This window comes from Pelophylax lessonae (assembly GCF_965119305.1).
Source record: "Pelophylax lessonae genome assembly, chromosome: 4".
NCBI lineage: Eukaryota > Metazoa > Chordata > Amphibia > Anura > Ranidae > Pelophylax > Pelophylax lessonae.
In genome coordinates this window covers 218551078-218576389 of record NC_138771.1, presented here as the reverse complement: position 1 = coordinate 218576389, position 25312 = coordinate 218551078, and the positions used below count along the sequence as shown (strand labels likewise).

Below are 25312 nucleotides of genomic sequence, written 5' to 3'. Positions count from 1 at the left end.
CTGGCACAAAAGCTTGGCCCATTCAGTTAGGGTCTAAGACACCAGGGCTGAGGCAAAAACTGGCAGCAACACCGAACCAGCCTTAGTAAACATGCTGCATGCCACAGCCTCCATTTTCCTGTCAGCCGGGTCATTAAAGGATGGGGATTCCTCTACAGGGATCATGGTTGCTTTATTCAACCTCAAAACAGGAGGGTCCACCACTGGTGAACTAGTCCACTTTTTAAAAAGTGACTCCTCAAAAGGGTAACTTACAGCAAAACGTTTGGGGACCACAAAGGGTAATTTTGGTTGTTCCCACTACAGGAAAACCCGTCAAAATAGGGCACATAAGCAAACACCTTTGGAGAATGAGGCGACTTATGCATACAAAATGACACAGCCATGTCCGTGGCTACATCAGCCACATCCTCCATTTTTAAAGTTTCATGCACTGCAGTGATATGTGCATCCACCAGCATTTTTATATTCGCTGCTGCAACCATAGAGGAATCATCCTCACTATCAGATGGATCTGGGGGTGTGATATTAGGTCCCCCTGGACGGGCCACGTCCACGGCGGCATCAGGCTCAGAATCAGATTAGACAGACTGAGCAGGGGCCTTTGCCCACAAGCCACTTCCACCCAGGACACAAAGGACTGCAGGACTGCTGTCAGTGCAACCATGGGAAGCTGGGGTTCTGAGGGACCTGCCACCTCCATGAGGGGGTCAGTGGGGAAGATGTGACCCTGAGGCTCCATAAGGAAAAGAAGACCTTGCAGTACAAAAACAATCTTTTGGCACCACTAAAGGATCCCCCTCAAGGCTCAGGGTACCTATCAGCAGAGAGAGATAACAGGGACCCCCAAGGACCCTACCAATTGGAGGAGTGCCGAAAATTCAAACCCAGCATCATAATGGACACCTACCCCGTTCAAACGTCCCAGGCACAGAAAGAGGAAACTGATGAGGAAGAGGATGAGCTTTGACATCCCCACGAGGCTTCAGGCATCCCCAGGACTAAGGGAAAATGGCCCCCGTGACATCATCAGGCTACACAAACATGGCCACCAACTGGAGACCAGCCAGACTAAAAGGAAAATGGCCCCCGTGACATCATTGGGCTACACAGTAATGGCCGCCAACCGTAGACCAGCCAGACTAAGGGAAAATGGCCACCATCAGCTACAAACGTTGAAGCATGCTGCCAGGATCTTCCCTGCAATGCTGCACCCTCTGCAAGGGGACCTCCCCCCCGAAGGTAGGACACACGTTAGGGGAGACTCCGCTGCGCACTCTGCACCGGTCTCTGCACTGGGACGCCCCTGCACTATACACACACTGCAAACAGTAGGGCATGCACCTAGGGGTCTCCTACACTGGGACCCCTCCAGACTACCTGGGCAGGACACACACACTATCCAAGGACTCTTACAGGGTGGGGATAGCAGGGGAAACCCCAGAGGTCCCTGCTGCATTCTCTACCCTGGGACCCCCACTAGACTCCAGGTCCAGACAGGGCGGGGGGGGGGGGGAAGTGGGGAAGGCCCAGCTCACTGAGGGATTTAGATGGAAGGATTTATGGATGGAAGGAGGGAACCTGCAGGCAGATCCAACTGTCCCTGGAGATTACCCGTGTCCACCCCAAAAAAACGCCAAGAGGGGAGGGGGGGGGACTGTACTTACCCTTCCATGGTGTAGGTAAGGCTCCAGAAGTAGGGGAGCTGTCGGCCAAGGGACTGATGCGACTCAGCCCCAAGCCCGGTCGTATGCAACCCTGCGAGACATTTACCTCGCGGGCCAGCCTCTGTCTGTGAGACTATGTCGCCGCCGACCTAGCGCGTAGCTGCGGTCTGCACGCACTCGCTTGCTGGGCTGGGGGGACCACTGGATCTAGATTATCCAGCCCGTCGCCCAGCAGTTGACTGTATATCTCCCGAGAGGAAAAAACAAAAAAGATATAAGGAAGGAGAAAAAAATTGCAATGTCCAGAAATCTCAGCTGGGAGCCTAGGTCCGAACTCCTGACTAGACAGATTAAAACTGATTACCTAGAGCAGAGTGGGGGGAGGGGGGGGATATATACCAAGCTGAGGAAGGCCCATGGGCGTAGCCAGGTGTTTTTTTTTTTCTGCCTAGTCCTACTCCTGGAGGAGGCAATATAACCCAGTAGTTATGATTTATGGAGCGATGTGTCAGTCGAACGAAAGACTAATAAAGATATTCAGATATTCAGAAGATACAGATGTTGGGGTATTATGGCTCTGAAACTAAAAGAAAATGTGTTGTACACATCTATAAATGGGAAAAAACAAACAAACAAAAGTGCATGCTTTACTTTACCTTAAGAAGATAGCATGCTTTATCCAACGTTGCTTTCCCAACAAGATGACAGATTAAATTAAAATACTGTTCAGGTTTTACGTCTGAAAGTTTTAGTCTTAATTTAGAAAATGTCTGTTGCCCTATTTGCCAGATTCGTAAAGATTCTACAATTTTTTGGTCTTCTTCAGTGAAGCTGTATGTTTTGCTGGATGTTCTTGGCAACACTGGAGCTCCCGCTGTGCCTTCAAAAACTAGAGCTGAAAATCCATTACTGCTGATGCCTAAAAATTCACTGTTGAATTGTGTGATCTAAAGAAGACAAAGAGGGAAAAAAGCTTATACTACCTGACAAATCAAATAGAACAAGTTTATAAAATATAATACCAAATGTAAATATGGTACAATAAGAGCCCATTCAGACTAGCGCAACTTGTCAGGCGACTTGTCAGCCTGACAAGTCGCGGTCGGTCGCGGTCCATTGAGTAGTACAGGACCCGTTCTAATAGGAGCGACACAAGTCGCTCCGACTTAGAAAAAGGGTCCTGTACTACTTTGGGGCGACCTGGGAGTGACTTGCATAGACTTCCATTATGTGAAGTCCCTGCAAGTCGCACCGAAGTCGCGTCGCCCCCCCAAAGTCGGATCGCCTCAGTGTGAACCGGCTCTAAGAGTCGGTTCACACTGGGGCGACACGACTCCTTACTACTTTGGGAGGCGACTTGTCAGTCCCGTGCACCACGACTTCGGAGCGACTTGCAGGGACTTCACATAATGGAAGTCTATGCAAGTCGCTCCGAGGTCGCCCCGAAATAGTACAGGACCCTTTTTCTAAGTCGGAGCGACTTGTGTCGCTCCTATTAGAACGGGTCCTGTAGCGGTCAATGGACCGCGAGGGAGCGTGACTTGTCAGGCTGACAAGTCGTCTGACAAGTCGCGCTAATGTGAACCGAGTCTAAACAATAGTCTAAAAAGATTCAAAATAACAGCCTCACTAGTCCTAAATATTTGTGACTGTACAAGCAAACATTATTCATGTTTTTTAGTGAGGGAGCTTGAAACAGAACTCTAGGGGAGATCTCCCCAACAGATTGCAAAACAAAAAAAAAGACCAACAATGACGGAGGGGGTTAAACCCTCCCATACTCTATTCTTAAAGAAAAAAAAAAAGTTTTGCCTTTGGTTACATTTTAAACATGAAGCTTAAAAAAAATAAAAAATTAACAGATTCCTCCACCAACTCAAGCGAGGTAGAAGGAGGAGTACGACCCACTGGGAACTAGTATTCTGACAGTAGAACTCTCTGCTTACAGAACATACTGATCAGAGGCTGCAGCCACCGATCGACAAAAGTTTTCCAGCATGTCCATTTAATTTCTGTTGAACTGGGAAGGCCACACATAAATCGAAATTGGGCCGGTCCCTGTTGAATCGGCCACATTTCAATCTATGTATGGTCAGGTTAACACACAACTAGCTAGTTTACTCGTTTTTTTTAAACAAAGTAAGAGAACTTTTTTCAAAAAACTGTTATAGTAAATTGCTATAGAAAAAAATAAAAACAGTGATTATTATAAACAATCAAAAGAAAGCTCTATCTGTTGCAAAATTATTTTGAGTACAATGATGAATGACTGAGTAATTGTCAAATTATCACAGCAATAAAAACTGAAAAATTATCTGGTTATAAAGGGCATTACAGGCTGGTACTGAGGTGGTTAATCTCCTTTTACTAAGTAGCTACCAGAACAAATGACCCATTGGAAGATTTCCCTCCTATTCATGGTCTGGTGACAACTAAAAAAAAATGGATTTTTGTTCGAATTTACCGTAAAATCCTTTTCTCTGAAGTTCATCGACAGACGCAGCTCCATCTAGTCAGACTAGGCAAGAAAAAAGCTTAACCACACCTATGGGGGCTATCCCTGCAGGCATAACCCCACACACCCTGCTACCATCAAGCAGTTTAGTTGAAAGCAGTGATTAGAATAGAAAAAAACCCTTTTCACTCAGAAGTAGAGGATTTTACGGTAAGTTCTGACAAAAATCCAGTTTTCTCTACCGTTCATCGACAGACGCAGCTCCATCTAGTCAGAGACTATAGGGATGTCCCAAAGCAGTATATTCATGAGGGGTGGGAGCACAAACGGAAACATAACTCCCCAAAGGCTAAACTTAGCCAACCAGGTAACATGAAGCTCAACCAGGAACAACTGGAGCTCACCCTGAAAACACAATACACCCTCAAAGAGAAACAAAAAAAAAAAAACAGTTCTCTTTAAATAGCAGCCTGCAAAACCTTGTGGCCAAAGGAAGCATCCGAAGATGCAAACACATCTACTTTGTAGAATTTTGTAAACGTATGCACAGACGAACAAGTTGCCGCTTTGCAAACTTGCAGCATCGACGCCTGATGGCGAAAAGCCCAAGAGGCACTCAGCGCTCTCGTAGAATGCGCCTTCACTGGGAAAGGAGGAACCTGTCCCTTCAGTGAATAAGCCTGAACTACCGTCTGCCTGATCCATCTGGATATGGTCACCGACTCACCGCAGACGCAGCCAATCCCTTATGAGATCCTTCAGTAAAGGATAAAAAGAGCGTCTGATTTGCTAAAAGACTCAGTGGTCTCCAGATAGACCCTGATCGCCAGAACCACAACCAAAGAGTGCAACACCAATTCCTTAGAATGTGTGGGCTTAAGGCAGAGTGAAGGCAACACAATGTCTTCATTCATATGAAAATCAGAAACAACCTTAGGAAGAACAACTGATTAGGTCGAAGTACCACTTTATCTCTGTGTATCACCAGATAAGGTGAGCGGTAAGACAACGCCCCAGTTTAGATACTCTGCGAGCGGAAGTGATAGCCATGTTTGCCACCTCAACACCAAGTAGGCAACCTTCTGAGACAACAAAAGCAGAGAAATTTGCCGAATGTTCTCAAAAGGAGGCTTTTGAAGAACAGGTAATACCAAATTGAGATCCCACAGCGGTAGCGGGGACCTTCTCGGAGAAACCATATGCGCACTCTCTGTATATAAAAGTACTAATCAAAGCATGCGTAGCTAACGGCATTGGAAATATATATCTAAAGCCAACACTTGGCCTTTGATAGTGCCCAAAGCCAACCGCTGTTCAACTCCTTTATACAGAAAGTCCAAGACCCTAGCTATCAAAAACAAGCGAGGGTGCACCTTCAGTGATTCACACTATGAAAGATACAATTTCCACATATGATGATATATTGTCCTAGATGTCGACTTCCTAGCCTCCAATAGCGTAGGAATCACAGAGACAGAAAGACCTCTATCTCTCAACACCTGGCTTTCAACAGCCATGCCGTTAAAGCCAGCCACTGTAGAGCAGAATGGAAGATCAGACCTTGAGACAGCAGATCTTCCCTGAGAGAAAGTCTCCAAGGAGCATCAGCGACCAACCTTACAAGGTCTGTGTACCAAGACCAGCGAGGCCTTCCGGAGCCACCAGAATGACCGTAATCCCTTCCACCTCTATCCTGCGCAGAAGCCTTGGCAGGAGTTTCAAGGAAGGAAAGGCATAAATTAGCCGATAGTGACCCTAAGGATCCACCAGAGCGTCTGTGATGTCGGCCAGAGGATCTCGAGACCTGTCTAGGAATCTCTGAACCTTCTTGTTGAGGCGAGAAGCAAACAAATGAACCCCGAGAAGCCCCCCACCGAAAAACACAGGAGATTAAAAACCTCCGGGTGCAGGGACCACTCCCCCTGATCCAACACCTGACTGGCAATCCGCTTGCCAGTTCTCCACACCTGGAATGTGCACAGCAGAGAGGGCTGGAATAAATTTTCCTGCCCAGGCCAGAATCTCGGCCACCTCCTTGGCTGCCAAGACACTCTTGGGGCCCTCCCTGGTGATTAATGAAAGCCACAGCCGTGGCGTTGTCTGATTGAATCTGAACCAGACAATCTTGCAGAGGAGTCGTCCAATGGCTCAGACAAAGCTTTATTGCTCTGAGCTCCAAAACATTTAATCAGTAGTTTTGACTCTTCCATTGTCCAGGGACCCTGGGCACAGAACTGCCCCAGCCCGATCACCACTGTCCAAAACAACAGGAGGAAGGACTTGCCCTGGCATAGTGCTGGGAACTGAATCCACCACAACAGAGCAGACTTTGTGTTGTGGCTTAACCAAATCAAAGAGTCCAAGGACATTGGATCCATGTTCCATTTAACAAGAATCTCCCTTTGCAAAGGTCTGGTATGGAACTGAGCAAACGGAACCGCCTCAAAGGTTGATACCATCAGACCCAAGGGGCCGGTTGCAAACTGGAAGAGAGGACAGATTGTTCGCCAACAACAACCAAATCGCCTCCTGCAACTTTTGCAGCTTGTCCGGGGGAAAGAAACACCTTGGCCAAGGCTGAATCCAGAATCAAGCCCAGATAATCCAGTCTTAAGACAGGTGTCAGCGCGGATTTCTTGAAATTGATGTTCCAACCGAAATCTTGCAGAGTTCTGCCAGTCACCGTCAGATCCCCCAACAAGACTGAAGGGGAGTCTGCGCTCAACAGGAGATCATCTAGGTACCCCTGTACCGCAATCCCCTGCTGGCGCAGTAATGCCAATACTGGTGCTAAGACCTTGGTAAACACTCTGGAAGCTGAGGCGAGACCAAAGGGGGAACGCCACAAATTGATAATGCTCCACCGCAACGTCAAAGCGAAGAAACCGCTGGTGTCCAGCGTAAATAGGGATGTGTAGATATGCGTCCTTGATATCTATGGAAGCTAAGAAATCTCCCTGGTGTAGTGACGCCACTACCGTGCAGATGGATTCCATCCAAAACTTCTGTAACCGCACAAAGCAGTTCAGGGCCTTGAGATCCAGGCTGAGACGCACCTTGCCTTCTTTCCTGGGCACGTTGAAGAGGTTTGAATAAGACCCTTGAAAACGTTCCTGAAAAGGAACCGGTACAATCGCTCCTTGCAACAGAAAATCATGTACTGCCCCTCGCAAGTCCCTTAACCGGACTGGGGATAGTCGAAGATTGGACGGAAAGAACCTGTCCGACAGGCGAGACCGGAATTTGATCTTGTATCCAGAGGGGATCAGTTTGTGAACCCATTTGTCCTGAATCAAGGAGGTCCAGGGCTCCAGAAAGAAATGATGATGTCCCCCCACCCCAGAATCAGGTGCGGGCGCCCCTTCATGCAGACAAGGACTTGTCTGCAGGTCCAGACTGGCCAGTTTTTCCTTTCCCCGACCACAGCTTCTTGGAACCCCCAGAAGACCTGACTGATTTACTTTTTTCTTGCGACCCAGAGGCACAAAAAAGTTGTTTATGAGCATTAAAGGAAGGCCCCCACCTAGGATGTGGTGCCTTGCCCTTAGAGGATTGGGGAAGACGAACGCTCTCACCCCCGTACCCCCCCCCCCCCCCCCCCGTGATACCTTTGATCAACTCGTCCAGAGAGGATCCAAACAGCGTCTCTCGTGAGAAGGGAAGATCAGTCAAGGCCTTCTTAGAAGCCTGGTCCGACCAGCTTTTTAGCCACACCATGCGCCTAATAGCAATCCCCACTGCCGACGCCCTGGCCACCAACGGAGCTGAATCCAGGGATGTATCACACATCAACACCAGGGCTTGAGCCAACTGGTCCAGTAGTTCCAACACTGCAGGGGGGGAGCCGTTCAGCTTCCAAGGTACTTTTAAGTAACTTCACCCATTCTGTAGCAGTCTGCGCTACCAAAACATTCACAAAGGTAGTCTTTAATATGTGACCTGCTACCATGTGTAAATGGCGGGACAAGGATTCAACCAGTCTATCCACGGGGTCCGCAAATGTTGGAGATTCTTCCACCAGTACCAGAGTCGCTTTATTCAACCTGGACACCGGGGGATCCACTTTTGGTGGTACAGTCCACCTAGTGGACACTGCCTCCGCAAAGAGGTAACGGTGTGCAAAAATGCTTAGGCACGACTAACGTGCTTAATGCGCCACCATTGTTCATCCACAATAGTATGAGACCATTCTGGACAAGGGAACACCTTGCCTGATTTACGGGATTTGCATGAGCCAAAAGACACCTGCATACCCAGTGCTGTGGGTTCAGACAATTTTAAAGTTTCCAGCACTGAAACTATCAGAACTTCCACCAAAGCGTGTTCCCGCGCGGCGGCTGAGGACAGGTCTTCTTCACCGTCAAAATGCGACAACATCGACCCCCTCAGGGCGGTCTGCGTCTGTGGCGGCCATGTCTATCTCAGGGTCCTAAGACCCTGCTGATGGAAGTGAGGGCGGCGGGCGTTTGCGGCTGGCAGCACTAGCAATGACAAAATCTACCTTCGATATCAGATTTTGAAAAAAAGCTGCAATCTCTAGCTGAGACTGTGAACCAGAAGGTCCTGCAGTCGCTCCCAGGGGGTCTGCAGGTGAAATATTATCCTGGGACTCGATGTTACACTTCTTAAAATATTTGGGCAGGGTCTCTTTAAGACCAACCACCGCTATAAGTGCGGGCTCACACTCCCTGATTATTATAAAATAATAGCAGAGTGAATGAAGAAAAACCCACAGGGAACACCAGGAAAGGTTACCAGGCGACAGAGGAGACTTCCAGCACGTTCTGTGCCAAACCGAAAACTGACACTGACTGTACAGGAAGAGAAAGAGAAAACTCAGCCTCTATATTTAAAAAGCCCTGCCGCATGCCTGTCCAGCCTATGAACCTCAGGAAAATGGCCGCTCATGGATTCTCAATGGGGAATTATAGAAAATGGCTGCACATATAATCTAATGGGAATATAAAAATCATGATCCACAGCAAAATAGCGGCCCCCACGGTGCGCCATGCGGTCTCCAGAACAATAGGCATCGGAAGGCCCTTGACCAGGGACCCACACAGGACAAGTCACCCCCATCAAATAAGTGTGCATTATTACTGCCCCCCCCCCCCCCCCCCAAGGTAAAAACCTGCTAGGGGTGGGGGAATGCTGAGGGGTACACAGGACTAGTCCTCCGAGGTGCCAGGGGAACCGAGGGAGCCCTTGAGGTCCGACTATTCCAGGGAAGGGCCCACGTCTGCCCGAGACCGCCAGGGGCTTTTTGGGGGGACAATTTACTCACCATACCACGGTATCAGATGGGCACCATTCCGAAACAGGTCACCTCCCACGCAGGATGGGGGTGCTGTCACCTAACTGCTCGCATTAGTGAGGTGAGGGGGGAGGCTGCCTGTAACACTCCCCTGTCATCCAATGAAGTTAGGCTATACCTCAGAGATCTTTAATATCTCCCGAGACAGCTGGAGATGGTGGGCGGAGCCAGGGGTGTGGCTGGCTCCTCCACTCCTTCCAAAAGACTTGTTCACTCAAGCTGAGGAGAGACCACAGCAGACCCATAAGTGTTCATATCCAGCAATGCTGTAACTGACTGGGCACACTGTCATGGCAAACAGCCCTAACCTGCCACTGTTACACCCTATACCAGGGCTTCTCAACCAGGTTTCCGTGGAACCCTAGGGTTCCTCCTGAGGTTGCTAGGGGTTCCTTAATGACACCGTTGTTCCTTTTAGCTATCTGTAAGGGGGTAATTCTTCCCAATGACAAGAGTAAGGAGCATTCTTCCCACTGACTGTCACACTGTGTAATGAGTTGTAGATTTTTCATTTTTAGCAGGGGTTCCCTGAGACCAGAAATTTATTTCAAGGGTTCCTCTGTGTTGAAAAGGTTGAGAAAGGCTGCCCTATACTATCCAAACCTGCCATTATACCGCCCTATACTATCCAAACCTGCCATTATACCGCCCTATACCACCCAAACCTGCCACTATACTGCCCTATATCACCCAAACCTACCACTACACCGCCATGTACCACCCAAACCTTCCACTATACCGCCCTATACCACCTAAATCTGCCACTATACTGCCCTATATTAACCAAACCTATCACTATACCGCTCTATACTACCCAAACCTGCCACTATACCACCCTATACTACCCAAACCGGCCACATTACCGCTCTATACTGACCAAACCTGCCACTATACTACTCCATAAGATGGATGTCCTGGCTTTTTTCTCCTTTCCAACACAAGGACTGGTCACAGGGACATTGTCTACCCATGACGATTGGGTTTCATACCTTTGGGCAGCACATCCCTAAGTGAAGTAAGTACTTTGTACCCCTTTCCTTTTCTCTTCAAACTGAGCAATATGTTAGATAATTACCTTATGGGAGCCAGCAACATGGAACTCATTATTTGGTTATTCTCCACAGTTGTACCACACTGGAGAAGTTACCGTGGACAACCAGGGGATTCCCAAGGATATCTCCGTCTAGGGTCCTTGCATGTACTAGTGTGGAGAGAGATATAGCGCACCCTGGTGGTTATGGGATAACACTACATATCACTGATTGGAAGTAAGTTACAATGTTGTTCCTTATGTGGAAATAGGAGATTACAACTTAAAATGATGAAGAAAACCAATTATAACCATTATACTTGCAGAGTGGTGAATCATTCCTTGAAAAATATATATTTTAGCCATTGAAACGTGTTGGAATTCCAGTGTTACTTCAGCATCCACAGCAACTATGCGATATGAATGGCAACAAACAACTACTGGAATCACCACATTCCAAGTCCCAACCTTCAACCCAAGCTTGATGCAATTTTTGTACAATGTCTTATACTGTTGTACATGGTCATGTCAAACTATTTGAGACTTTCAATCGTTTTTTTATGGTTTTTGTATTTAATATATTTTATCAATAACAGTTTTCTATAAATTGCCTACATAACCACCCCCACCCCCCACCCCCCTCAAAGAGGATTTACAATCTTACTATACTACCCAAACCTGCCAAACAGTGCCTATAGTAGTCAATCATATTGAATTATTTTTTTTTTATCACAGTCAGATCAATGAAATATGCTTTATGGTAATACTGTTAAAGTGGTTGATAATATTTATTTTTGTAACTTAATTCTGCATTAAACATTTTACAGTGTAATTTCATGAAATACTTTAGGAGGGCGTGTTTTAGGGGTGGTGCTGAGTAGAGGTAGGGTGGGGCAACTGTTAGGAAAGTAACTCTTAAGGTCTAGCTAACAGCTCAGGACTTGAAATTTTAAGTCCTGCTATAGTTTACAGTAGTACTGTACAGTGTGGATTTCAAGCCCAGGATGTCCAGAAGCAGCGGTGATGTAGCGGGGACTGCAAAGAAGCACCAAGCAATAACAATGTAAACAAAAGTGAAAACAGTTGAGAGACTGGAGAGAGAAGGAAAGATAGTAGATGTCGCTCGTTCTTCCAACGTGAATTTATTAACCAATGGCACCATTCTAAAAGAGCAAGGATAAGATTATGGAACATGTATAGTCTGATGTGCCAATGATTTTGACAATAGAATCAATAAAGCATAGGAAAGTGATAGATGCAGGATCAGTGTGTGGATGCAGGATCAACATCAGTGTTGAGTCCCTCTCAGCCTCAAGAAAAGCTAAAAGCCTGTATAAAAGACTTAAAGAAAATAAAGAATCAAAAGGTGCATCTTTTATTGCCAACCATGGTTGGTTTAACAGGTTCAAGGCTAAAGCCAACCTTTACAATGCAAAATTAAGAGGCGAGGAAGCGAGTGCAGATTACGTAGCTGCCCTGGATTTTTCTGCAACGCTTCAAGAAATTATTGATGAAGGCGCTTATTAACCTTAGAAGGTTTTTAATGTAGATGAGAAGGACTGTACTGTAAAAGGATGCCAGACTGAAGTTACATCAGTAAGGAGGAAAAGTTGACACCAGGCTACAAAGTAGCAAATGCTTCTGGCGATATGAAACTGAAGCTTCTCTTAGTTTACCATGCAGAGAACCCAAAAGCCCTTAAAAACATAGTCAAGGGCTATCTTCCTGTTCTGTAGAAGAATAACTCCAATGCCTGGGTTACGCAGGCCATTTTCCAGAACTGTTTTTTTCCACCACTTTTTCCAGAGACACAGAAATATTGCTTGGAGAAAGATGTCCCAATTCAACATTCTTTTGCTGCTTGACAATGCTCCAGGTCGACGCCCATTTATGGATGACTTTCATCCCAACGTCAAAGTAGTGCATCTTCAGCTGAATACTACAGCACTTATCCAACGTATGGACCAGGGAGTTTTTGCAACATTCAAGAAATATTATTAACATCGTCATCACACTTCTCTGCAGGCAGTAAAGATGACTGATGAATAAGAGAAGGACTATAACATCTACAAGGCCATAAAAACATTGACTTTGCTTGGCGTGAGGTTACAGCGATCTCTATAAAAAGGGTTTGGAAGAACCTTTGCCCGCAATTTGTTCATGATGTTCGTGGATTTGAGAAGATGGGTGAGCAGTCCAAAGATGTCTTCAGCAACTTAGTGGCCCTCAGCAAGAAGCTGGAGCTAGATCTGCAAGAGGACAACTTCACTGAACTCCTTGCAATGCAATACAAGGAGCTTACTAATGAAGACCTGATGGAATTGGAGGCCCAGCAAAAGGATGAAGAGAGCCAAGAGGAAGAAATAACTGAAGAACAAAAGAGATTCACAACACAGGAAATGGCAAATGGGTTTTCTTTGGAGGAGGCACTGTTTGTTTTTGAGCCACAGGGCCCAAACATAGAACAGTACACAAAGGTTGCAGTAGCTATTTAGAATGCCATCCAGTGTTACCGTGTCATTTATGATGGGGGAAAAAATAAAGTTTTTCCAGAGGGTGGATAGAATTGAATCCAGCAAGGAACCAGAACATGTGCCATCAACATCAGTCATGAGTAAAACTGCAGCTTCCCCTCCATCTCCTATTGCTGAAGATCCTTCAGTTCCGTCAACATCAGGCATGAGTGAAATTGCATCTTTCCCTCCATTTCCTATTGCTGATGATCCTGCAGCTCCACCATCGCCAACCTCCCCTCCCTCCTCCACTCTTCTTCCCTGTTCACTCCATGCCAGCCCCTGTATGTCAGCTGTTATACTGTAAATTTCAAGGTACTGTGAGATTAAAATAGATTAATGTAGAAAAATGTAAAGTAATGCACTTGGGGGCCAGAAACCAGAAAGCAAGCTACTCACTAGGGGGGGAACCTCTGGGTGAGTCTAGGATGGAAAGGGACCTGGGGGTACTGGTAGACAACAGGCTTGGAAGTGGCATGCAATGCCAAGCCGCTGCAAGCAAAGCCAACAGAATACTGGGTTGTATAAAAAAGGGGATTCACTCCAGAAATAAAGAGATTATTCTTCCACTCTACAAGACTCTGGTCCGGCCACATCTGGAGTATGCTGTCCAGTTCTGGGCACCGGTCCTCAGGAAGGATGTGCTGGAACTGGAGAAAGTCCAGAGAAGGGCAACAAAAATAATTAGGGGAATGGAGGACATCGGCTATGAGGAAAGACTACAAGCACTGAACCTATTCTCTCTGGAGAAGAGACGCTTGAGGGGGGATATGATATCAATGTACAAATACTGTACTGGCGACCCTAGCATAAGGAACAAACTATTTAGAGTAAGGGAATACAATAAGACACGTGGCCACTCACTAAAACTAGAGGAAAGGCGGTTTAACCTTAAAGTGTGTAAGGGGTTCTTCACTGTAAGAGCGGTAAGGATGTGGAATTCTCTTACGCAAGCAGTCGTATCAGCGGGGAGCATTGATAGTTTCAAAAAACTATTGGATGGACACCTTAAAGACCACAACATACAGGGGTATACAATGTACGGTTAAAAGCAAACACACACACATAGGTTGAACTGGATGGACTTGTGTCTTTTTTCAGCCTCACTAACTATGTAACTATGTAACTATGTAAAATGTTTTCTTCACAGTATTTATTATATTTGTTTTTTATGCATTATGTATGTGAAAAGAATTTTAAACCTCACTTTGTTAGACTTACGAACGCATGTCCATAACGGAAAATGTTCGTAAGTAGGGGATTTACTGTTTTTTTTTTTTTACTTTCTATTTTTTTTACTAACCTAAAATCACTGCTTTCACAAGGAGACTGACAAATGGAGGGTATGGGGGGGGGGGGGAGAGATAGGTGCATTTAGCTACACAGTAGAAATGAATGGGCAGCTTTATAGCTACCCAAATTACTTCTCCAATAAATCCTGGAGCCAAATGTTTATTTTTCAAACACTCTCATAGGTGCCACTGCAGTCTTGAGCTTGTTTACATCATCATGTTAAAGCTCCGGCATAGTATTTACATTGGCAAGTGTAAAAGGGATCAAAGTTAAAGCGGAGTTCCGGGCACAAAATCAACCTTTTTCTTGTGCCCGTCCGCTTGGTCTCCTTAACCTGAAAAGGAATTGGATAGTTAGGTATTTTTTTTTTTTTTTTATACTTACCTTGTAATTGGAGATCGAATATACTCACATATTCTTCACTTCCTCCCTCAGCGCCACGGCTCCGCCGTCACTTCCTGTCTTGCGATGATTCCTCGGAGCTGAACGTCATCGCTGCCAGGAATCAATGCGACGGCACCGGCCCCACTCGTCACTTCCGGGGCGACGCCGCATTCCCTGCTAAACATCTTCTGGGCATGCCCAGAAGCTGTGGAGGAATGCGGCGCCGCACCGGAAGTGACGAGAGGGGCCGGTGCAGGCGCATTCTGGGAGAAGAAGACACGGAAGAGGACGCCGAAGAGGATCACGCCGGCTTCAGCTGCCCACAAGAGAGATGGCAACGCTGTGGAAGAAAATTTTATAAGTGAGTATTTCTCCTAAAAGGTAAGTGCGAACCGGGACAGATCAGAGGCTAGCCATTGTGGAATGTACTAGCCCTGACTGTCCCGGGGGTATGTTCAGTGAAAAATTTTTTCTGTGCCCGAAACTCCGCTTTAACTACACTTTTAGTATAGTTATCCTTGTTTCTCTGAAAAGTTTGCTGTCCAAACTTTTTTTGTCCCATTTTCTATAGTCTCCTGAGCAGGCCATTTCTTCTGCACATGCATGCCATCATCGTTATTTATCCATGAGGGTAGATTTCCAATGATTAGGGAGGGGGTAGGGGTCAACGGTGGATCTAAAAAAAACAAAAACAAAATGGCTATACTAAAGTACAGTTTCCTCAAAGTTCTGTTGAGAAGGCGCTGTCCTCTTTCAACAATAAAGTAAAAAGTTAACAGACATGCGGTCCGATAGTATCTAGTGGTGGGGCATCATCATTTGTAAAGTCCTGCCAATTGGCTAATTACAATGAAAGGAAAAACAGTGCAAAGGCAACTAGAGCACTTAGGAGTAGTTTATTTCTGTTGTACTTTACGTAAAGTGGAAGTAAACCCTCCTATCATTTAGAGCCATGAAAATTGCCATCTTGGCCTTTAATCTACAACTATCATGATACTTCACATTTGATCAGTTATGACACCAGCCATTGGACAGTTTGACACAGTTTGGGTGAGAGCACAACCAATGGGAGAGTTACATTCCCGGCATGTGCCAATGCGTCAAACCCAAGTAGTCCAGCTTGGTGGACGGAGTCAAAGCGGATTTCCGAAAATTCAGTATCCATCCGAACTCCTGAAGAGTTTGCACAGTAATGTCAAAGTCAGCTTCTAGAGCCGAAGAAGACTCTGCACACAGAAGCAGATCATCCAGGTAACCCAGTATCACAATCCCCTTCTGGGGCCAAAACCTTTGTGAACACAGGAGGAGCAGAGGTGAGACCAAAGAGTAACGCCACAAATCGATAGTGTTCCTCGCCCATGGCAAAATGAAGAAAACGCTGATGCCCGACTTATATTGGAATATGAAGGTAAGCGTCCTCAAGATCGATAGAAGCCATAAGATCCCCTTGATGAAGGAAAGCTACTACCGTGCAGGTGGACTCCATCCGAAATTTCTGAACCCGCACAAAATGGTTCAGAGCCTTGAGGTCCAAAATCGGGCGAATCTTGCCTTGCTTTCTGGGAACTGTAAACAGAGTTGAATAAAAACCCTGAAAAAGTTCAGATTCTGGAACCGGCACAATGACTCCTTGTGCTAACAGGTCCTGCACTGCCCCATAAAGGCCCTCTAGTCATCGTGAGACAGGTGCAAGTTTGAAGGAAAGAACCCTGCTGGAGGCAAGGACCAAAACTCGATCTGTAACCAAGCCGAATCAACATGTGGACCCTATTGTCTTGAATGAGTAAGGTTCACGGTTCCGTAAAAAGATGAAGACATCCCCCCAACCAAGATGCGGATGAGGGTGCCCCTTTAGGCTGGGGAAGGCTTGTCTGCGGCACCGGTAGTGCCTGCTTTCGACTTACCATTCCAGGGTCTCTTGGAGCCTCCCGCAAAGATACGGGTGGATCTCTAACCCTTTTCCTGCGATCCAGATGGACGAAAGGGCTGCTTGTGAGCGGAGAAAAAAGGACCACGTTTACGACAAGGTACCTTATCCCTGGCAACCTGCGGAAATAATGTACTCTTACCTACCGTAAGGCCCCAAATGATCTCTTGCATAGAGGCACTGAACAAACGGTCACCTACAAAAGGTAGATCAGTCAGCACCTTTTTAGAAGCCTGGTTGGCCGACCAGTACTTCAACCAAATCATTCGGCGAAGAATAACCGCCAGCCAGGGGTGGCCGCAGCCAAAGATCCATCACAAATGTACTGTAACCCCTGGATCAACTGATCCGCCAGCTACGCCAGCTCAGGAGGGTATTGACCCCCTTCCAGATCCTGGCGTACCATTTTTGCCCATTCCACTAAGGTCTGAGATACCAAGTTGATAGCAAACACCGGCCTCAACTTAGAACCTGCCATGGTGAAATAGCCTCAGCTCTCTTGTCCACAGGATCCTTAAAACATGGAGAATCCTCCACCGGCAAAAGTGTGGCCTTATTTAACCTGGAAACCTGAGATTTCACCTACAGTGGAACCGTAAGTTTCTTCAGGAGAGACTCCTCAAAGCGATGTCTCCTAGCGAAACACTTAGGTATTAAAACCATGAGTTTCGGGGAACCACGCTGACTAGTGACAATCTTGTCAAAATAGGCAGGACAGGGGAACACCTTTTTCACCTTGCAAGATTTGCGGGTGCCAAACTGCACTGGCGTTGCCGTCTCAGCATTAGCTGAGTTCTCCAACTTTAAGGTTTCCCTGTAGAGCGGACACAGACACAGCCCTCTGTTCTCTATGGGATGGTTGGATGGAAACCACGGTCATCGGATCCGATGGACAGATAGGGAACAGATCCTCATCCATCTATTTTTAGCAAACAGGATGCCAGCGGGTGTTTGTTGACATCTGCCACTCCACAGAGAACAATGGGTGGTCCGATCAGGTCCACCTGAAAAACTGACCCGATCCGCTGGTGTGAAAGGGGCCTTGGAATTATATGTTTTAAAACTGTTTTTTTTTATGCTCTACAAAATATATACGCATTTTGTTTTACAAATAAACCTAAATATTTACTGCTGGTTCAGGGGATCTGGGCTTCAGAAAAACGGTCTCCAGCAAGAAGAAACAGGAACAATGCTGGAAGCAATTAAGCACACACTAATTTTGGTAGCATAATTATTGATGTTGAATGTATGTTCTTCGCTAAAGTACATTATTTTTTTATCAAGTTGTTATGGTTCTGCTTTAAAAAATGTAAACCATTTGCAAAGGAATGTTTCTGTTTGAATGTTATTTAGGGCATCCAAGCTGATATAAAGTGAAACATACATTTAAAGACTAACATAAACATACCTTTATTCTGTGAAATCTTACAATATCACCATTCGAGTAAATTTTTGGTAGTGTGTCCTGATTTCCACTGAAAAACGTGCACGTGAGCTTGGCATCGGATTGATCCATGATGGTAACAGTAGAACAATAATCTAAAAAACAAAAGTATTTGCAAAATACAATAAATATTGCTGTAATTCTGACAAAAGCAAGGGGCTTGTCAGACTGCTGCCAATATTTTGCCAATTTCACATACAGTGATCTATTTCTGCAGGCTACTAAAGGGACACCGGATTTTCTAGTGACATTAGGGCTTCATTTGAAACAAAACTAAAAAAGAGAGTTTAAAGAAGAATTCCAGGTATTAATATTTTACAACCAGCTTGGAACAATGTAACCATATACAGTGCATTGCGAAAGTATTCGGCCCCCTTGAACTTTTCGACCTTTTGCCACATTTCAGGCTTCAAACATAAAGATATAAAACTGTAATTTTTTTTTTGAAGAATCAACAACAAGTGGGGCACAATCATGAAGTGGAACGAAATTTATTGGATATTTCAAACTTTGTTAACAAATAAAAAACTGAAAAATTGGGCATGCAAAATTATTCAGCCCCTTTACTTTCAGTGCAGCAAACTCTCTCCAGAAGTTCAGTGAGGGTCTCTGAATGATCTAATGTTGACCTAAATGACTAATGATGATAAATAGAATCCACCTGTGTGTAATCAAGTCTCCGTATAAATGCACCTGCACTGTGATAGTGTCAGAGGTCCGTTTAAAGCACAGAGAGCATCATGAAGAACAAGGAACACACCAGGCAGGTCCGAGATACTGTTTTGGAGAAGTTTAAAGCCGGATTTGGATAAAAAAAGATTTCCCAAGCTTTAAACATCCCAAGGAGCACTGTGCAAGCGATAATATTGAAATGGAAGGAGTATCAGACCACTGCAAATCTACGAAGACCTGGCCGTCCCTCTAAACTTTCAGCTCATACAAGGAGAAGACTGATCAGAGATGCAGCCAAGAGGCCCATGATCACTCTGGATGAACTGCAAGATCTACAGCTGAGGTGGGAGACTCTGTCCATAGGACAACAATCAGTCGTATACTGCACAAATCTGGCCTTTATGGAAGAGTGGCAAGAAGAAAGCCATTTCTTAAAGATATCCATAAAAAGTGTCCTTCAAAGTTTGCCACAAGCCACCTGGGAGACACACCAAACATGTGGAAGAAGGTGCTCTGGTCAGATGAAACCAAAATCAAACTTTTTGACAACAATGCAAAACGTTATGTTTGGCGTAAAAGCAACACAGCTCATCACCCTGAACACACCATCCCCACTGTCAAACATGGTGGTGGCAGCATCATGGTTTGGGCCTGCTTTTCTTCAGCAGGGACAGGGAAGATGGTTAAAATTGATGGGAAGATGGATGGAGCCAAATACAGGACCATTCTGGAAGAAAACCTGATGGAGTCTGCAAAAGACCTGAGACTGGGACGGAGATTTGTCTTCCAACAAGACAATGATCCAAAACATGAAGCAAAATCTACAATGGAATGGTTCACAATTAAACATATCCAGGTGTTAGAATGGCCAAGTCAAAGTCCAGACCTGAATCCAATCGAGAATCTTTGGAAAGAACTGAAAACTGCTGTTCACAGACGCTCTCCATCCAACCTCACTGAGCTTGAGCTGTTTTGTAAGGAGGAATGGGCAAAAATTTCAGTCTCTCGATGTGCAAAACTGATAGAGACATACCCCAAGCGACTTACAGCTGTAATCGCAGCAAAAGGTGGCGCTACAAAGTATTAACTTAAGGGGGCTGAATAATTTTGCACGCCCAATTTTTCAGTTTTTTATTTGTTAAAAAAGTTTGAAATATCCAATAAATTCCGTTCCACTTCATGATTGTGTCCCACTTATTGTTGATTCCTCTAAAAAAATTACAGTTTTATATCTTTATGTTTGAAGCCTGAAATGTGGCAAAAGGTCGAAACGTTCAAGGTGGCCAAATACTTTCGCAATGCATTGTATATACCATACCTGGCAGATTGTCCTGGAAGCTAGAAATCATTGAAGACACCACTATTCCAGTGATCTCCATTTGCTTCTGGGTCCTCTGCCGAGCAGCTGCCCTGTTGCATAGTGAAAACAGGTCAGCCCCTCGACACAGATGTCATTCAGAGAATGCTTTACAATATGAATGCAAAGTGTTTTCTGATTGGACCAGGTAGAGAGCGAGACATCACCTCACCACCTTCCCCAAGTAAAGTATAATTGGAGACACTCTTGATCCCATAGCATTGCCACGTATCTGTCTGCAGAAGTTATCCTTATACTTGAAATAGGTGGTGTTGAGACAAAGATCCAGCAAAAAACATATTTGGCTCTGGTTACAATTCTGTTCAGCTGTTAGGAGTTGTATTTTCTTTCAGATATTTCCTTATAGTCTCAATAGCCTCTGCAGTTGGTATACAAGTGAAAAATGATATGACATCAAATGGACACAATTGTCTCATTTGCCTCTAACATTAATACACAGACTTTGTGGGCAAATTCTTTTGGCTTCTGATAATGGTGTACAGCGTTGAGAACTAAATGTCAAAGGGTTGTAGTCAAATACCTAGCAATGCTATGTGTGATGTATACAGTATACAGTATATACAGTATTCATAATATTGAATTACTAAAGGACCTAACATCAGATACATTTTACATGTTAAAGAGAATCTATTAATTTTACCCATTCAGGGAAAGATACCAAATTTAATGAAAATGTGCTCCTGCGCAGTAGAGGGATCCTATAAGTAACTAATACAAAGCACAGAACTGTCTGCATTCGGGCCATGCACCCACGCAGATGTGTCCGTGCAGCTGCTGTGTCCCAATTGAAATTTAAGAGCTTTAGCATGCAGGCAGCCGAGGCAAGACTTATGGTCATGTAACCGCCGTTATTGGCTGTTTCAGCAGTCACGTGATCAGAAAGCTCCCAATTGCAAGTAGCAAACGGGAGCTTTCAGTTAGCTGCTGCTTACTGTTCCAGCAGCATTCAGCTCTCGTCACAGCTCTATTGGTGCTATTGCACGCAAATATGCAGCCGCTCAGCACCAAGGCCAGGCTGTCGAGAGGCCACATATTTGCGTGCGCTTGGCGCAAAAAGGTTAAAAAAAAATGTATGATATTAAAGCAAACTGTATTATTAAAATAAAAAACATGATATACTTATCTGCTTTGTGCAACAATATTACACAGAGTGGTGCCTTATCTCTTCTTTGTTAGCCCCCCACTGGCGTTCTCCTGTCCTCCAAGTACCCCCATACCAAGCTGTGTGCTATGGGGCACTCCTGTAGGCGTGCTTCCAATCCAGGCTGGTTGCGTCCATTGACACACACAGCACAGCTCAGCCACGCCACTTGCTCCCTCCTCTCAGGATTTGACTGACAGCAGCAGGAGCCTATGAAGTCCAATTCTATTGCACAGAGCAGGGAAGTATGGACATGTTTATTTAAAAAAACAAAAATCATTTACAACCACTTTACTTGCAATGACCTTGTAAGCTATTTTTCTTAGAGCACAGCCTACGTATGGGTTGGCTCTGCCCCGTGACCCCATAGGACAATCCTCTTAGAAGAGATAAAGGGATAAAGGCATAGGATTCCCACTACCTAGAGTTCCTGTTTTGTCCTCTCTCCGGACAGCTTCATCCATCTATTGGATGAAAGCTGTCCCACCCTGGTTGGGCTTCTTCAGGGATGCTAGACTCCCAAATCCTTTATTTGGGAGTGCACGTGTGCGGTGGTGTCACATTGCAGCCTAAATGGTTGCTGACCGTACCTAATAAGTGTACTGCAGACCAGGTGTCATAATATTCAGGTTCTCCCCTATGCTTGAATATGTTCCTATGGCACTATATGTATGAGTGTCTTGACAACACTTCCCATCACCCGAACTGTAAGTGACGAAGCTGGAAAGCGGAAGTTATCCTCCAGTTGTTAGTTCCACCTTCTGCGCCCTAAAGAGACAGCCAGAGTTAAATAGGAATGGCGGTTTTTGCTATGGGAGGCTGAACTAGTGTTCTACTTTCAGGTGAGGGCAGATCTGGGGATGCTTAGAACATTGTGGCAGGCAGGGTCATCTTATCTTGTGCTCCTTGTGGGCACTATATGCCTTTGAATTTACCCCATGCCACAATTTTTTACTACTGTCAAACAGACGATTGATTGGAGGGGGGGCTGGATAAGCATCCTCAAAAGGCAAGGAAGTATTTTCGGAATCTGAAGACAGCTCTATCTACTTTTCCTGTTATATTTGAGATCAAGGAGTAGATTGAAGAGGAAAGGACAAAGCCAGACAAGGTTAGTTTTCAGAATAAGTTAGCTAAGCTTTATCTTTGCCCAGTTGAATCAGATGCATGGGATAATGGGTCCGGAGTTGATGCCAAACTGCAGAGACTTGCTTGTCACTTTACCTTGCCCTTGGACGACTCCATAGCTTTTATGAATGTCAAGTATAGAAAGCAGTAGCCTTGACCTCAGTAGCCAGAGCTATGAGGGCTTGGGCAGTCTCTAGCAGAACGCTAGGTAGGCAGGGAGCAGACCTGGCATTATTGGAGAAGCTGAACTGAGCTGATTTTGTGGCCAAGGCAGAGGTAGACCAGGTCCAATTGTCTTCTAGGATAATGGCACAGTTGGTGGCAGCCAAATAGGCCTTGTGGCTGAAACATTGGATAGCGGATTCTGCTTATAAGCAAGAGCTCTGCCTTCCAGACCAGGAGGATTGGGCAAGGTTTGACTTGCAGCAAATAATTACTACATACCTGCGCATGACTGAAGGAATTAGGAAAGCGGGTACGCTATTCATCCTGCCAGACGTTCCAAGGCTGCCTCCCCTAGAATCCTCTCGTTTTGGATAGAACAAGCGATCGAGCAGGCTTACAGGGAGCTTTTGCCTCATTCTACAAAGGGCAACAGCATCTTCATTGGCAAGTTACGTCAAGATCTCTGCAGTATTAGTGTGCAAAGCAGCAACTTGGAGGTCCCTGCCATTACCAGCTAGATGTGGTCTTCAAATGTCTTGGGTGCTTCAGTTCTCTCTGCAGCCTTGTGCAGGGGGAATGTTACATTATTATAGCATATGTTCACGTTTCTGTTGTCTTATTTCCCTCCCTTTGTTTTTTTCTACTAAATTATCAACCGAAAATAGGGTTATCTGCGTTTTGCCGATAGAGAAAAAGGTGGCAATAACGGCTGCTGAAAACGAGCGTGATTTTGCGGCGCTTATGGTGCATTTTTCATAGGTCATGCAACCCAAAAATCGCATCAAAAACACAATACGGCTGCAATTTGGATGTGTTCTTGCATCGTTTTCAATGCATTTCAATGGGTAGGTGCATTTTTCTTGCCCTTTTTTTTTTTTAAAGCAAAACAGCTCGGTGTGAAAGCAGCCTATCGGCCGAAAAGGTGCCGATAATGGCCATAATTAAATTCATATTCATTCAAATGTATGATTTTGATTAAAAAGTCAAATATAATAAATGGATTTTTTGTAAAATCTTACCGTAAAATCCTTTTCTCTTAGCTCATCGACAGACGTAGTCCTCGGTGATACACCACCTTCGGGTTATGTTACCTCCGCAGGAGCAGGACTAGACAGGAAATTAAAAAGCTCTGGCCACACCCTAGGGGCAGTCCCAGAGGGTATATCCTCTCTCTCTCTGCCTCAGCAAATCAGTTATGTGAAAAAGCAGTGCTTAGAGAATTTAATCCAACCCAACTCCAAAACAGAGGGGCGGGGACTACGTCTGTCGATGAGCTAAGAGAAAAGGATTTTACGGTAAGATTTTACAAAAAATCCATTTTTCTCTAGCGCTCATCGACAGACGTAGTCCTCGGTGATACACCACCTTCGGGACGTCCCAGAGCAGTATCACAACTGAGGGGTGGGAAAATGGAAATCAAATCCCAATCTAGAAGGCCCAACCGGTGCCAACTAGAAGTTTACAATGCTCATCCTTAATAATGAGACTCAACAAAAAAAGAGAAAACAATTTTTTTTTTTTTTTTTTTCAAACAGAAAAAAACCCTCGAGGTAGACCACCGGTCTCCTCAAATTGCGGCCTGCAAAACCTTGCGGCCAAATGAGGCATCCGCCGATGCCGTCACATCAATTTTATAGAATTTTGTAAAGGTATGTACCGACGACCAGGTGGCCGCCTTACATACCTGGACCACTGACGCCTGATGGCGAAAGGCCCAGGAAGTACTGAGCGCTCGAGTGGAGTGCGCCCTAACAGGGAACGGAGGACTCTGACCCTTAATAGAATAAGCCTGTACCACCGTTTGTCTAATCCATTTGGCAATGGTCGCGGCAGATGCAGGCAAACCCTTTCTGGGGCCATCCGTGATCACAAAAAGTGAATCCGTCTTACGGAATGATTCCGTAGCTTTCAGGTATACCCTGATTGCCCGAACCACATCTAAGGAATGCAACGCATGTTCCCGATGATGCTTGGGCTGAGGACACAAGGAAGGTAGTACAATATCTTCATTCAGATGAAAATCTGAAACCACCTTGGGAAGAAAAGATGGCTTAGGATGAAGTACTACCTTATCCCTATGAATCACTAGGTATGGTGACTGGCATGATAATGCAGCCAGTTCTGACACCCTGCGAGCAGAAGTAATAGCCACCAAGAAGGCCACCTTCTGGGATAGAGTAAGCAAGGGAATCTCCCTGATGTTTTCAAAGGGAGGTTTCTGTAGAACCGACAAAACCAAATTAAGATCCCAGGGCGGTAAGGGCGCGCGGACTGGAGGAGCCAGGTGCCGCACCCCCTGGATGAAATTCCGCACCAAGGATTTGGTAGCTAAAGGCTTCTGAAAGAAGATTGCTAATGCTGAAACTTGACCCTTGATGGTGCTCAAGGCTAGCTTCTGCTCAACCCCTTGTTGCAAAAAGGCCAATATTCGAGTCACCGAATAGGTACGTGGAGGAAATCCTAAAGATTCGCACCACGCAATATAAGTCTTCCATGTGTGATAATAGACTTTGCTGGAAGTCGCTTTCCTTGCTTTAATAAGGGTAGGAATGACTGAAGTAGACAAACCTCTGTCCTTCAGTACTTGGGTCTCAATGGCCAGGCCATTAAAACCAGCGACTGTAAAGCACGAAGGTAAATTGGTCCTTGAGACCACAGACACTCCCTGAGACGAAGTTCCCACGGAACGTCTGCGACTAACATGTCCAAGTCGGCCAGGCCGGCTTGAGGAGGCCAGCCTAGAATTTCTAGGACCACTGGCGCTGATTGGATCTGAACCAGGCGTCCCTAGAGCTATCTGG

At 45.5% G+C, this 25312-nt stretch overlaps 1 protein-coding gene across 1 annotated transcript in view; it reads right to left on the bottom strand.

The window, feature by feature from the left end:
* POT1 (protection of telomeres 1) overlaps positions 1–25312 on the bottom strand; it is a 161934-nt gene that overhangs the window by 130015 nt on the left and 6607 nt on the right. Inside the window, exons 3-4 of the mRNA XM_082257094.1 lie at positions 17992–18122; positions 2324–2614 (exon numbers count right to left, since the gene is read on the bottom strand). Coding sequence (XP_082113220.1) covers positions 2324–2614; positions 17992–18122 — 422 coding nt within the window. The remainder of the gene's footprint in view (positions 1–2323; positions 2615–17991; positions 18123–25312) is intronic.